Source organism: Euwallacea fornicatus, chromosome 35 (genome assembly GCF_040115645.1).
Source record: "Euwallacea fornicatus isolate EFF26 chromosome 35, ASM4011564v1, whole genome shotgun sequence".
Classification (NCBI taxonomy): Eukaryota; Metazoa; Arthropoda; class Insecta; order Coleoptera; family Curculionidae; genus Euwallacea; species Euwallacea fornicatus.
The window spans coordinates 1,537,566-1,553,837 of record NC_089575.1 but is presented as its reverse complement, the minus strand read 5'-3'; the positions used below and the strand labels follow the sequence as shown (position 1 = coordinate 1,553,837).

Here is a 16,272-nt window from a genome sequence, read left to right as displayed (position 1 = left end):
TCTCGCCGAAATCTGTCCTGAGCCGAAGAAAATCATCGTTTCTGCTTAAACTCTGCAGAATTCGAAAAAAAAGCAAATTAATTTTTCCTTCGAAAAAGCGCAATTCATCGAAAAATAATATTATTTACTGGATATTTCAAAAGAATAAAAAAATATCTAAAAATTTCTCTCAAGGGTAGTTGGCGAACTACCCTTATACATAATCGATTTTAATCAAACTTACGAAGTTCCTTATGGTAAGATTCTTACCTATTCCATTGTTTTAATCAGAGAGTTATTTTAAAAAACATCCAAACGATAGGACCCCTTTGAAGGGCCATATCTCAGCAACGAGACTCCATCGGACCAATCTTATAAAAACTTTTTTTACTACCTTTAGCTCGACTTTCACCCCCTTAAGTTTTGTGCCAACTTTTCCAAACGCCCTTTATATCCAATTAAGACTCGGACAACCTTTAAAAAGGGTGCATCCGAATATTTTGCGGGTTCACTATACTAATGACGGAACAAACCTAGCCACTCGGAGGTGAATCGTCACCAAACCTACGGGGTGTTACTAAATTGCAGGGGTAAAATTTGCTTTAATATCTATATTATACTTTATTAAAAATACTTTCAGTCTCTTATTACACATATCTTACACAAAAAAAAAAATTAAAATGGGTATTTATCCCTATATGGTTAAATTTAAAAGTTGGTGTCGTTGTTGGGCCTTCGAAAACCCGAATGGCCGCTATGTTGGCTATTCGGGTGTCCATAATAAGTGTTGTTATATGCACTCCATTGTCCGTTCCATTGAGATCGCCAGCTGTCGTACAAGTTTGCAGTGCTATTGTCGTACATGGAGGAGGAACCATGATTTCTCTGCAATAAAGTATCATCTTCAATAGAGCTGCAGTGTTATATTCGATTTTACAACCTTTTTCTGGGGCTTTTGTTCATAGTGATTATCGCTCCAAACATCTTCCATGTTGTAAAAGTCGTCAGCGCCATAATTATCGAAACCGCCCATGTGGTTTTTATTAAGTTCGTTGAGCATGTCTTCAGTGAGCGGCGCGGGTGCCTTCTTGGAGTTCTTGTGCCGGTTAAAAAGCTGAAATTTAGTTAAAAAAAAAATCGCTCGACTTTGTCTTCTACGGCTGAAATTTACCACTGTGACTCCGAAAATGATTACAAAGAGTAGAGACGCCAGGCCGATCACTATAACCGCGATGGCCCACTGGGGCAACAGCACGTCTTCTGCATATCCCACAGTGGGGTACGATTGCTTTGGTATTACTGTAATACGAAATAGTGAAGTTGGAGTTGAGGAACTTTAATGTTCGAGTTACCAATGAAATCCGTGTATTTGGGATCGACCTCGAATTCGCCCAAAGCGAGCCGTTCGACTTTGCTTTCGTTCAATGATTTTCCCTCTCGATTTGGCGATTTATTCGTTAAAGATTCGTGGAAAAGTCGTTTAATTTCCTGCGTGTTGATTTTTTTGCCTATTTCGTTGAACTCCACCAGATAATCGACTAAGACACTCCCCTCGCTGAACCCGTCGATGCTGATCTTCGTATACCATTTCTTCAGAAGGGGGGAGTTGTTGTAAATGGTTTCAAGCTGTAACAATGGAAATTGTTAGGTTTTCTTCCGTGAGGAAGGAGTTTTGTTACCTCGTCTTGCACGCTGTTGGCCAATAATTGATATTCTTTGGTATTGGGATCCAGCAGCTCCGGCATCCACTTGGCCCCGCCCACCAGCTTGATGGTACCGGCCAAGTCGCACTGTTCTTCGCAAATTCCTGTAAAAAAAAAGTACATTTTAAGCTAATTTTTTTAAATCTCGTCGTTCTGTGAAATTTCCATAATGCTAGACAACTTTTCCAGAAATCCGATATGAAATTCCTGATTAATTTCCAGCAGCAACCCCCGTCATCAGTGCCATTTTCACCTCGAAAGAACTTTACGATTTTAAACTTGATTAATGAACCTGCCGTTATTGATTTATCACGCCCGCCTTTTTCGACGGGCTTACCGATGTTAAATGGAACAGGTTAAATAGCTTCCGCTTCCAATATGGCTCAGCACTACGAGATTGAGACACTAATTGATTTCTAAAGCATTTTGCCATTAACTCATTTTTCCCTAACTCAATTCATAACGGATTATTTTCTCACCGGGCGTGGTGGGTTTCGACGTGGTGGTCGTCGTGGTGGTCGTGGTCGTTGTAGATGTGGTTTCAGTGACGGTTTCGGTGGAAGAACTAGTCGCCGCAGCTCTGGCAGCTTCCAGAAGCTTTTCGATCGAAATCGGGGTCGTTGATGGGGTGGGCCAGCCGCTAAACTCCGTGCTCGCCCTTGAGACTGAGGTCAAGCCAGGTTCGCACAATTTCGTGGTCCTACTCACCTCACAGGCCATCCTTTCTGGATTGTAGGGGACATTGGTTTATTGTTAATAAATTCCTCACTGTTGATTCTGGGAGTGGTTAATCTTGGTGATTTTCTCGAGCCGCTTCCAGGCCTGCTTGGAAAAACGACCTTAAAAGCTGACCCAGCGGTGGTTGAAGACGTGGAGGGACTGAAAAAATCGTAAAAATATGCATAACCGCAGGTTTTATACAGGGTGTTAACTATTTATCGGACCAACTTCGACGACGCGTGCATTGTTACCTAAGAAGGCGAGGGGTCGATAAAATTCCAATGAAAGTTTTAGGAGTAATGAGATAAACAATATTAAAAGTTTATTTGTTCTGTTCTACAAAAACTGTCCACAATTGTTTCCATTGGCCTGAAAGCAAGCTTGAGTCCGCCGAATTCAATTCGGGCACACTACTTCGTACTCTTGCCTACTGCTCCCCATAGCGCATTACTGTCCGCCATTGTGATCTAGCCTCGCAATTCGTTAATATCCTGAACTTCGGTACGGTAGACAAATGTCGGCATAAAAATAAATCTACCGGATTTAGATCTGGACGCCGCGAAGGCCAAGCTACTGGTCAACCTCCGTCGATCCAGCATATCCCCTGAGCTTGATTAGAAGAAATTCGGACATCTGAACGAAAGTGTGGCGGTGCCCCATTGTGCATGAACCACGTATAGCAGTGTATGTGCTCGGAGAGAGAATACTTTCAAATTCCCACACAAATTGACTGTTTTCCAAATAGGTCACAAACAATAATGATGAAATGTTGGGTATTGTCGCTCGTTTATCCGTATGGAAAAACATAGATATTTTTTGCACTTTTGTTGTTAATTTGTACGTAACGTGTTAACTTTAATACGATCAAATGGATAAATGAGTCTAATGCAATAAATAAACCTTTTTTGTTGTTTATGTCGTTATCTGCGGGACTCTTTTCGATAAATGGAGGTGTTATGTAACGATGCATATGTGGTTGAAGTTTGTCCGATAAGTTGCGAAACACCCTGTATAATTACTACAAATCCGTTCGTTAGAGAGGCGGTTGATGTATTGTTGGTTGTCCAAGAAATAAAACAGTTCCTCGCGCGAGATACGGTAAAAAATGCAACCGAACCTTTCTGTAGCCGTGGGCATAGTGCTACTTCTTGTTTCTGTAATTGGTACTTTGAAGTCTGTAGGCAAAAGATCTGCAGGAACGCTCTGAGTTACTGTCCGCAGGGTTGTCGAAGTAGTGACTAAAGAGAAAAACGTGAAATGTAAATAAATTCATTTGAAAATTTTTCATGTCCAACCTTTAGGTTTACTGAATCCCTTCCTCGTGTAACCTGGAGGTAGCAACGCACTAATGTCGTCAGCTACAGCTATAGACAATATATCAGACACCGATGACTTATGGCCGGCCTTAGCCGTGTTGTAGCCTGGCGGAAGTAACGCACTAATATCCTGCACAGGTTTAGCCTTGGAGAATACACTATTCTGAACTTTCTCAGTTGTCGAAGACTGCTTGTAACCCGGAGGCAATAGGGCACTAATATCATCTACCGGTTTGGCCTTGGACAACAAGTTTTTAACGGTGGATGAAGGTGACTTGTAGCCTGGAGGCAGTAGGGCATCAATATCTTCCACAGGTTTCGCCTTAGAAAGAATCGTATCTTTTTCGCTAGAAGAAGGTTTGTAGCCTAGTGGCAATAAGGCGCTAATATCGTCTACGGGTTTCGCCTTGAGAAGAATTTCGTCAGAAGATGATTGAGAGGGCTTGTAGCCTGGCGGCAGCAATCCACTTAAGTCATTAATAGGCTTCGCTTTGGAGAGAATGCTATTCACTAGAGATGGCTCTGTAGAGGTGGGTAATTTGTAGCCTGGCGGCAGCAAGGAGCTGATGTCAGCAACGGGCTTAATTTTATCCAAAACCTCTTTCTGGGAATCTATAACAAATGAAACTTTAATGTTAGGAAATTGCTCTTGTTGATACAGGGTCGTCCAACGAAAACTTTACCCCCTCTCGCCCTTAATATTGAAAAATAAGGAATTTTTGGAAAATCGCCAAAGTAAGACAAAACGATTTTTGAGGAGGACGAATTTTTGCATAAAATTCGAAACCCAAACTGCATCCTTTCGCGCGTCACAACAATACTCGCAAAAATTTTAAGAAGGACGAGGGGTCATGTTATATCTCAAATTCAAGGCTTTTTCTAATCATATTCAATGATGCAATGCGATTCAGAATCTATCAATTAGTTTTTGAGGAAAACCTGTAAATTTGATTAAAAATCCAATGCAAACTCAGTTACGTAAACTTTCACACAACGTATTTGTGGACAGGAAATTGGTTTGTTTTCGATTTTGTATTCACCAACAGTCTGTAGTTAAACAAATAAAAGAACAAATAAATAAATAAAAACAACCAAAAATTGTTTATGAGCGCAAAAATGAAAACGAGCTAAATTCCTATTAACAAACACGCTTTTTCATTATTTACGTACTATTACGTATTTAACTGAGTTCGAATTGCATTTTTAACGACATTTGTAGTTGTTTTTCTCAAAAACTAATTGCATTACACCATTGAGTGCAGTTTAAAAAAACCTTTAATTTGAGGTGTCACAAGACCCCTCGTGCCGTTTAAAACTTTTGAGGAGACTGCTGTGATGGGCATAAGGGTGAAATTTGGGGGTTGAGTTTCATATGTATCCTTTTCAAAAGCTACTTTGACGTTTTTGGCAAGCTTCCAAAAAATCCAAATTTTTCAAGGTTAAAGGGGGTCAAGTTATCGTTAGACGACTCTGTATACAGGGTCCGTCAATTATATATGGAATTACGTCAATAACGTTTCAAATACTTTTTCTATCAAAAAATGTTTCAAGCGAAAGTTACAACGATAACTTGTCGTCACCATAGACTGATTTTTCTTGCCCCACAAAATCCAACGAGGTCCAACTTTTGGCTTTCAAATGACCTATTTCTGATTTGTTTTATGGAATCTACACTTATTAGCCAAATCAAATTTTATTGGGGTTATATAAGAAAAATTTCAAGAAAAAAATTGTTTTTTCTTACTTTATCGAACAAATTAAATTCAATCAGAAAAGTAGCCCAAACAAAAATACCCCAAAAAGGTTTAGAAGTCAAGTAAATATCGCTTCGGAAATTTCCATTTCTAAATTAAAGGAAAGCAATACCAATTTTTTTAATTAGTGAAATAAAGTGGCCAGCCCGGCCACCCGATTTAGATCCCTGCGACTTGCGTAGGGATTGGCCAAACGACGTTGACTTCGGGGCTCGTATTATCGGTGTAATGCGATCGACCAGGCGCCTATGGTCAGGTGAGGACATCGTTCATGCAAAGAATAGCAACGTGTGTGGATAACAACGGAAGACATTTTGAGCGACCGATTTGAAGATTAAACGGCGATTCTCATAAACAGTCATTTGTATTTTTGCTTTGTCGATTGAATTTAATTTTCTTTAGTAAGAAAAATATATTTTTTCCGAAATTTTTCTCATCTAACCACCCGTAAAATTTGACGTGTTGGTATGCGCCAAAAGTGCGGATTCCACAAAACAAATCGAAGATAGAGGGGCACATCTGAAAACTGAAAGTTGGACACCCTTGGACTCTTACGAGGCAAAAAACCGTTTAAGGGCATCAAACAGCGACACCCAATCGACCTCGCAAGTTTGACTCGAAACGTTTTTTGATAAAAAAAAATCTTTTACGAGTCCTTGCCACTATTCAATATACACGACGGCCCCTGTATATTACCCTTTCCTACCTATGCTCTTTGGCGCCGTCACATTGGGCTTGTTTGAGGCAGGTTTGGACTGAGATTTTGTGCTACCAGGGCGCGCAACTCTATTCCCAGGATCGTATTTTCTAATATTAACCCGAGGATAAGCCTTAGAGCTTGAAATAATCGCTTCTATGGTGGTCGTTTCTACTTTTGTAGACACATTCTCCTCTATCACTGCGATGTTGTCGTTTTTAAAGCCCCCTGAAACGAACGTTAAAACCTTATTTCCTTTACAGTTCCCTTTTTTACCTGTCAAAATTCCAGAGAGATCTGATTGGAGAGAGTCCAATTTGTCAATTAAACTCTCAGTCGAGGTTTTAAGGGTTTGTCCGGCAGTTGCCGCAGTCGGAGCGACTGCGGTACTGTTCTCGATCATTGTAACTGGTTCAGTTGGTTCGTTCAGTAGCTGCCTCCTTTCTTCTTGATCTACTACTGAGGTTGGAATATACCGAGCCCCTGAAATGCTCCTGCTGGTTTGGACCTACGAAATGATAATAATTTACTCTTCGGTTAAAATAATTGTCATCACCAGTGATGAGATCGTGTGTGTTCTTACTGAAGCTATGACAATCCAAGAGTCGGTAGAGTTTTCTGGCTCCAAACTACTCGGTGTGGACGACTCGTTGTTGAGCATCATTGGAGAAATCACTGTATTATTCACCACAGTTTTGCTGGTAACCACAGACACCACGTATTCAGGCATTTCTTCATTGTTCTTAATATCATCCTCTTGCGCGGTGGTTTCATGACTAGACACTTCAGGATGATTAGTTTCATTGCTCTTTAATTGTTTCTCCTCATCGACTTCATTAGGCTCCTAAAAATCGTTAACGAGATTCGTTTTTCTCTTGTAGAATTAAATAACATTGGGGTAGAGTAAAAGAGCATGAATTTGTTTATAAAGCGTGGGCATGTGAAAAAGGTGTTACACAATGAGTGTTGTTTATCTATGGGAGGTTTTGCCCAGGAAAAGAGTCTTGATGTTGATTTTGTGGCCTCGATATTGAGAAAGTTTTTAATTATTATTATGGGTATTACTAATTGGTATTTGTTATTAGGTAAGTCTTATGCTCGATTAGATAAATGAAACAATCATATCTACTTAGTTACATCTATGTACTCGTTTTACGAGGAAATGAACACGATGCAAATTAAAATTAAACTTAAAAGGTTTAACGAGCAGAAATTTTTAACTTTAACGAAATAGTAGCTGCTAATTTGATTTAATCGTAGACACGCTTTCAGCCCGAAGTTAATTATTTAAAATGTCAATAATTGTTCACATACACAGAGGATCAAAAGTTCCGAACAAATTCGTTAATAATTAGAGGAAATGCTTTTCACGAAAATGCTGGAACACGTCAAGTAATGTTCTTCGTTGTGCATTCCTTGTGGTAGCAGACTTCTCTACAGAGCCATTCACGTCTTAGATAAACGTACTTGTCCTTTTTTTGTCGTTGTGGAACGCCATGTATATTATGGCCCTGGTGAGTTTTTCGAAAAATTCCGAACGTATTTCATGTGGCTTAGACACGTCTCAACTCACTAGCTATTGACATATTTGGACCACGTGGCAATTAGAGTGGTCTGCCAGACCGTCCGACCTCGCCTCTTTCAAGCTTTTCACGGGGTTGTCCGAAACAGGGGGTATTTAAATAAACCTAACAGTACAAAAGGATTAGAAAATAATATTACTCGAGGAGTTCAACGAATACCTCTTTAAATGATGAAGAAAGTTCTTGGGGAGTTTGAATGGCGACTTGCCCACCGTCGGGTTAGTTCGGGGTAGAGTTAGGTCAACGAGGCGCAATTCAAACATTTAATGCGTTAAATTGTAGTATTGCTCATATTGCTATTTTTCGAGTATTAAAATTTCCGTTGTTATTTCTATTCTTCTGTCATTTTTCCCGAAAACTGTTGAATTTGAGCACGGATATGTTGCATGTTTGTTCAAAACTCCTTAAAAGAGTCACAAACGTCATAATATACAAGGGGTTCTATGAGAAACACATGAAAAAGCACATTTACCTACTACATGGGCGACCCTGTATACACGTCTGTTACGTCAAAAAATGCAGAACCTGAACCAGTGTTTGACGTGCTGCGGCATTTTCATGAAAAACATTTCCTTCAATTATTAACGAATACATTCGGGACTCTTGATACTCTTTTTATGTTCAATTTTATGCAATAAATTATTTACTTTATTTTTATATTAATTATTTATTTTTATATTAATTATTTATTTTTATATTAATTATTTATTTTTATATTAATTATTTATTTTTATATTAATTATTTATTTTTTTATTAATTACGCAAATAAAGTCAATTCCATGGATATCATGGAAACGGTGATAAATACAAAGTGGGAAATTCCACGAAACTCGCAAGTTTTCTATTATCGCCAACTGTCAATCACATGGCGTGTTCGAAATTTTTCCGGGTTTTCTCGATTTCGAGCAATCATATCTCGCTTGGCTACTCCTCATGGCCGCCATGTTGGATTTCGGAGGGGAAAGATGAACAAAAGCATCATTTCGTCGTAGTAGGCTTAAAAACAAACGCTTCGTTTCATGATCAAAGAGCGCCACTGGACTTTGACGTTGCTGTAGATTCTTACGTGAAGAACCAACTAATAATTCTCCATTGTTGTTGTGTTTGATGTCCTCAGAGGTCGACGCAAGTCTGGACACATCTGGAAACACACACATTTTGAGCCCCCAGCTGCACTACTTCCACTCATAGCGAAGCAGTCATTCACCGTCGGCTTTCCTCGATTTGAAAAGCGTTCCGTATCTTTTATTGCTTCAAAATTTCTGTCGGTCGAAAATGTCAAACTGTCAAATTTGAAAACATTTTGACGTTTCGGAACACTAAAATCCGGTAGCGCTTTCGGGTCATAGAAGAGAGCAGTTGTTTTTAAGCCTACCGAGATGAAACGATGCGTTTGTTTATTGTTTCGGACAATGTAAAATTAACCACGATTTTGTCCAACAAATTTTATCTCACAGAAACAACAACGAAATTTGACAAAAACACGTTTAAATAATTACTCTGGAGTATATTCCCATCCACTTCAAGAACTGCGCCCCCTTTGCTTGGCGGCCGGACGATTCCATGGGCAAAGAAGTCACGGCTCTTGGAGGCAATCCAGGCTTTGACATCGGCCACCAAGTCATCCAAATCGTAATTCTTTGTTTGGCAGTTTTTCAGCGATTAATTGGCGTGGTAATCCATGGGGCTTCGGTCGGTGAATAGGGCGGATGCGGGAGCAGATTGCATCCCTTATTGTCGATGGATTCGACGGCACGAGGACGTGTATTATCGTTGTGGAAGATGGTATGGTTTTTGTTTGAGTGATCGTTTCTTCGCGATTTCAACGCGAAGGTGGTCAAGTTGAGGCAGGCAGGTGTTGCCGTTGATGTTGAATTGCCGCTTGCCGTTTTAGCCGGAAATCCCCCACTGATGTCGCTTATCTTCATTTTTCCACTAATAACAAGTGCCGATGATATATGATCGTTCCGCTTCCGTCCCACATGACCTTCTGATAGTGGAGGTCTTTCGGTATTCGTTTGGATGAAACATGTGGCGATACGCAAACCTTCTTTCTCTTGTACGTTCTTGAGCAGCAACCATGATTCATCACCGGTGACGGGATTCTTCAGAAACGAACTTTGCCCATTTCTTTACAGTAAATGGGTAGAAGTAAGGAGATGTTCGGCTTTGTTGTTGTGCGAGAGTTCATGCAAGACTCGACCAGCCATTTTCCACACTTTTCGGAGCTCTTCGAGACGGCGTACGGCCCATTTAAGGAGTCTTAATTTTGGAAATTTTCTCAAAAATAGGAACACCTACTGGATTCTACATAAAAATCTGCGCGCGGCATCGTTTACGGCACCGGAAATACCCTGTAAAAGTGTCAAAAAATGGACACCCTGGACATATTACCAATGTTAGAACATTTTCTGCACAGACACAAAGATGCGCACCTCGCTTATAATTTGAGTCACCTTATATCTCTCACTGTTTTAAGAATCTCCATTACAGGCACTTTACTCGGGAAACCCCGTATATTTTGTGCTAGTCACTTGTTTGCAGTCAAACGAGGGAGCGCTATTATGACGCCATGGGAAACCCAGGAAACGATGTTACTAAACTGTTTAGACAAACAACGAGAGCTGCATACAGGTCGCGTCAAATCAAGGGGCCTTACAAAAAAATCTAAAAGTTTTCTTTTTGGCGATATACGGGGGGTTAAAGCTTCAAAAGGCCCTCAAACTTGTTGCTGCAGGTCCTAGAATTAATCGAGTACCTACTTCGAATTTGTGGTGAAATGCTGCAAATCTACAGGGCGATAGTTGCTTTGGCGCAATTAATAACTTTTTACTAACTGAAAAAATTCCCGGACACCATAAAGGTTTTTAATTGAATTAAGGTTTCTAATTTAATAACCAACTAACCGAAATATGGTAGTGGTTTTCATAGTTCAATAAACTAAATAATTCGACCACGAAAAAAACCTCACCATCATTAGTACCTAAAGCTGCAGCGAATGCTCAATGCAATAACGAAACGATTCCTGACTGCTACATGTAATTCTCGTGAGGATATTTGCAGCAAATAAACACAAAATTTAAGTCACTGACCAAAACCAAAACAACAGTTAAGTAATACGGGTAACAGTCTCGTGATTAAAAATAATATTTAATTGCGTGGGAGCACCCCTAAGTCCCGCACGTTACATGCACAGCGCTGGTAAAAAGTTTTGGAACACGTTTATAACGTTCATAAACCTGATATTTATTACGTATAATTTTATTTTAATGCATTATTTTTTATGTTCATTTTTTTCACCCCTATCCAGCTACCCCAACTAACGTTTTATTTCCGAATGGAAAAGTACTCGTTGTAACATATCAAAAGAAAGGAAATTCAATAAGGGATACGACGGTATACTTAGAACTCAGATTGGATCTAAAGTTTTCTTAAAACGCAAAATTATTAGATGCAAAGTAAAGTAACTCATTATTACATCAATCAAAATTGAAATTCCTACAAAAAACACTCAAATTTGGCTCCAATAACAAATCGGCAATGACTCGGCCCTTCCTCGAAGTCTTATGTAATTAACCAGTATTCCTTCTGTTATTAATTCTAATTCTGTTAGAATTCTGAGACGGAAATCATTATAAATTTTGTGATTCATTTTCGCGAATGGAACCTTTTAAGTTATCCTACAAAAAAAAACGAAAGGCGTAAGATCTGGATATCGCGGAGGCCATTCTACTGCGCCTGTTCTACCGATCCATCTCCTGGGAAAAATCTCGTCAAGATACTCCATCACGGCGATAGCATAATGTGATGCCGTACGATCTTGTCGGACCCAAACATTATTGACTTCGTGTTTCCCATTTTCCGCAGAAAAAACTGCGGCGATTGATGGAACTATTTCGTTTAACAACAAGTACCAGGTACGATGGTCGCTCAAGTTCCCCTCTATGGTATGAGTAATGGACCGATAAACTGGAGGCCGATTATTTGCCCCCGAGCGTTGAGTTCTTGCGGATGTCGCATATGCAGAGTCTGCATCCAATGAGTGTTGGATGTCTAATGGTTTATCGTCACCAGGTGCTCTTCCAGGAATGGGCACCTTTCCGTTTGAAAATAAAAGGTTAGTAGGGCTAGCTGGACAGGGGTGAAAATTTTAAACATCGAAAGTAATACGTTAAATGCCCTTTTTTACAATAACCTTTACGTGTTTAAGAATTTTTTTGAAATTTCGAGTTCACGAAAGTTATAAACGCGTTGCGGTATTTTTCACAAGCGCCTCATGGGGCGCTACTACCACCACACTTTACTTCGGCGTGTCAAAACTTACCTCGTCTGCATCCTCATATTCATATTCTTCATCATACTCCTCCTCTGGAACGTCATTATCGTTCCCTTTACTCTCTACCTCTGCAGCGTTCTTCGCTGCCCTCTCATCACTCTTCGCCTTAACTTCTTCGTCCGGTTCGTCCAAATACTCCTCGTCCTCCCCTTCAGCATCTAGTTCCTCCTCGCTATCTCTTTTATTAAATCGCAAATCCGGCGGATCAGTGCTCTTTTTATTATTCTCAGTAGGACTAATTGTGGAGGGTCTGCGGTTGATGAACGTTGAGGGGACAAATTCTAATCTGTTGTCGTAGTTCAAGTGTCTTTGCTGCGGTAAAAGTTGAGAGAAATCCGGCCTATGCGTCGAGGGTATCACGTAATCGTTGTTGGCCAGTCTGAAAGGAAAAGGTACGCTCTGTTTGGGGTCGACATATTGCTGGTACTGAGGTAAAGTGTGTTGCAAATGAGGTGACAAATCCGAGGTTTGCAAGTCTTTGGGTAAGAAGTAGTTGCCAGCATTTTGGTAGTAAGTCACTGGGTTGGTGGGAAAGAAGTCGTCTTGGTGCTCCTCACCGACGAAGTATTTTTGACCTAAAAAAAACTTGAGTTCAGATTTTTGCGTGAGTCACCATACTTCGACGTTCCCATAACAAATTCACGCTCGGCGTAGAGAATAAACGTTAACTACCTACATAGTCTTAAAAATCAATTCACAGTTATGCGTCGCAGCCATTAACGCATACCCACTTCTTGTATAAGGAATGTTCTAGTTTGCTGGAAGAATTCGTAATTGAGTGATGTGGGGGATTTTCGGCAATTGGTACTGAGCATTGAGAGAGGAAGAGTAACATTAAGCCCAATTAGTAGAGAATGGAGAGAAATGGAGTAGAGAACGAGGCTCTCGGCCTAATCCTCGACAGTCTATTATCGACACAAGCCGGACTCATAATAGCAAATTACCATTAAATAGTACATTTTCTATTCAGTAATAACGCAAAAACATTTTTGTTTTAATGCTTTCACAACCGGTATATACGCGGCCAGCAGGTTCCTTCCTACGGCAGCAGCAAAAGAACGAGCTCTCAAGGTTGCATCGGGTCTACCAGGAACAAGGCAGCCACGCCCAGAAATCTGCCTTAATGCCAAAAGTCGATATTATTATCAGCACTACGGGTGATAAGTTAAAAGCTGTAAATGGCGAGTAGATTGCTGAGGATTCTTAGGGCGGTGCCAATGACCCGAACATTCGGGCTTAACACTGGAGATTTGATGAGTACCGTTGGAAGTGACATAGCGGAAAATTTCGAATTTTTCGACAAGTCATTGGACGATGCAATGGATCGTTAATGGATTTCACCATGAGAAGTTCAGGTACAATAAGATTTGTGAAGCGAACGTCGACAAGATTCTTCCTGGTTGATCCGAGGGAATTTGGACGTGTTTGAACGTCCCGAATTTTCTCTCTCGTTTGGGTTCCTTCGCGCGTCCTCAGTTCTGTGGAGCTAACGACGGCGCTCTATAATTACAGGGACATGTGCGAGCTTCCCCTGGTGTGATCGAGGTAGGTGCATCGGACACAGTCAATTACGGACAAGAACTGGACTCGCGTAACGTGCAACTTTAAAAATGAAAGTTATGATTTTTTCCTCATAATAAATGCACGAATGTGTTTTGCAGAAAAAAATAGAAAATTCGAATACCTCTAACGGCACGAGAGCCATAAGTTTCACACGCGAGTGCGTTCAAGAGTAAAATCGATTTCTCAAGTGATTACTAACGAACGGTCTGTGTATGTAGACCGATTGCTGAAATCGATTATTCCAACTAGGAGAAATTGAACGAAATCTTTATGGGCACGAAATTTTGTTGCGCATTGTTGCGGGGCAACGCGTTAATTTCATTTAAAATCTATTGCATTCACCACTTTCATTGCCAAGGAGCTACCGTATTCATGCCGAAGAACACGTCAATGTAGGCGCGATTTTCTTCTTAAAGCTCATAAACAGGCGGACTTACTTAAGCATGTTTATTGCAATGCGCACGAAGTACTCAAACAAACGTGACATTAAAAGATTAACACCCATTTTTCAAATTTAAATTCAAAGAGCCGAACCCATCACAGGCCTAGCGGAGTATTCACCAGGCCGCAGCACAAAATCGTATTTGTAAAAGTGAAAGTAACTGGTTTCCAACCTTTGGGTAGTTATGCGAAGGTTATAGACTGAAAACACGAAACAATCTAATAATGGGTACCAAGTTTAAGTGTACCATGAAAATTTCAATAAGTGACCAGCGCGATGCTGCATAAAGGGATATGCAAATGATGGGAGTTTGCATGGGTCAAGTGCTTCTAAATGCGGTGAATATTTGCTAAATTCCCAGCGTTGGTAGATGCGTGACAATGTTGTTGCAACTTGACCAGAAGTCAGGTTTTAAGGTCAATCTACCTTGCTAAACGAAATTGAACAATAAAACTTGAGAAGTGGGTTGTTGGTACTCGCCCATGTAGCTTATAATTTTGTTTGCAGCAATTAATTTCATTAAGAGCACTGGCAATCATGTTGTACAGACTCATGAAGCTTTAAGGATATGGACGTAAAGTTATTTTATCCTTGTGCGGTGCGCTGGCGCTCCTACATAACATTCTTCTGATAAAACTGTGTTTAAGAACGGAGCGAATTCTGACGTTCACTTCAAGCGCTATCAAAGAAGTTATGGGTCGCAACTAATTTTATTCAATTTCTGTATTGCCCCATTCTTCCGTCTTGTATAACTAAGCCCCGTTCTGAATATTTTTGAACGTTGAACGACTCCTCCCGCGTTCTTGGAACCGCAGTTAAGTCAAGGTTGAAAGGTGATAAACTGCGTTTTAATAGACCCATTTTAGACTCTTAATTTTGTTTCGTAAAAACGGAATCCACGGGTCTCTGATGAAACCCCCATTGCGGATCTTTGATGAGTAAGATAAGAATTTTCCTTCGTCATCATCATTAGTAATGAGCCTTAAAGGGGAAGAAGTGAAATTTGTCTTTTTTTCATCATTTTTGTGCAAAGTAACTAAGAATACGCATCAAAAATACGTCATTAAGAGTGCCAGCACTTTTACATGAGAGCAACAATAACGCAATAATGCAACAATGGTTTTCACGACCGTTGCACAATTTCTATGCGTTGATAATTTGCATGCGAATGAAAGTAATTCGCAAACAAACGTATTTTATGTTAGAAGAAACGAAGAATCGTTTTGTAACTATAAGGAATAGCGCACAAGTACTCTTAATGATGTCGCGAATCTGACAAGCGTTAATCATACAAGGAATGACATCGTTCGGCACTTGTTTCAGCGCCATTTTTGAGAGATTATCTGCTTGTACCGCGTTTTTATCATTAAATGTTATGATACTTCCTTTAATTAATGAACTCAAACTTAACGAAAATTTATCAATAATCCTAGTAGGTGTTATTATAGTGGAACTGGCATATATTAACATATACGCATAATCATAAAAAAACGTTATGTCATCTTGTGCTCTCTCCCACGACTTTACTGCTAACCTCGCTCCTTTCTTTCGGCCAACATCCCCTGTGTAGGTAGATAAATATGCTGCCAGAGGGTTTATAGTGCATATTCGCGTAAGAACCTACATTGAAAAAAGGTTAAAATAGAAACTTTTTTTAATAACAAATATCAAGGTAATTAAATCCGCTGCAATACAATAAGTTTCATCACATCCTCTCTCATCATTTTAGCATGTCACCCGTCCCTAAAGGAATTGTCCTCACCTTTAATACAGCAGCTTAACGCAACAAAGACCAATATCCTAAATTCGAATACTGCCATCCTCGCTAATATCTCCCTCGTTGACTGGATAGAACATCATTCGCTGCAACAAACTCACTTCATTCTTATTATCGCACACTTTATACTTCAGCGTTTAAATAAGGGTCGATTAAATGAGTTATTAAGCTTATAGGGGTTACTTCTTTTGAAATATTTACTTTCACATCGGTTTATTTACACAGGGGAGACCCTCAGGTAAAACGCGCGTTAGGTTCGTGCAAAGTCGCGACCAAACTGAAGGAACCATGTAAGACAAGAACTGCCAAGGATTAGCGGTCAGCGAGTCTTTAGTGGGGACTTGTGTAATTCGTCGATTGTAGAATAATATGTTACGCACGTTTTCTTGTTTTCGTTAATA

The 16,272-nt window shown here is 40.0% G+C and overlaps 1 protein-coding gene across 1 annotated transcript; it reads right to left on the bottom strand.

The window, feature by feature from the left end:
- Positions 1–587: 587 nt before the first annotated feature.
- Positions 588–16,176, bottom strand: LOC136348800 (mucin-17-like). The gene is made up of 14 exons (XM_066299940.1): positions 15,857–16,176; positions 12,078–12,664; positions 6,753–7,013; positions 6,446–6,677; positions 6,179–6,397; positions 3,698–4,330; positions 3,520–3,640; positions 2,391–2,561; positions 2,162–2,340; positions 1,659–1,786; positions 1,332–1,605; positions 1,151–1,278; positions 920–1,093; positions 588–864 (listed from the first exon to the last, which is right to left on the bottom strand). Exons 1-14 carry the CDS (start codon positions 15,912–15,914, stop codon positions 688–690), a joined length of 3,342 nt encoding a protein of 1,113 aa, XP_066156037.1. The 5' UTR covers positions 15,915–16,176; the 3' UTR covers positions 588–687.
- Positions 16,177–16,272: the final 96 nt, after the last annotated feature.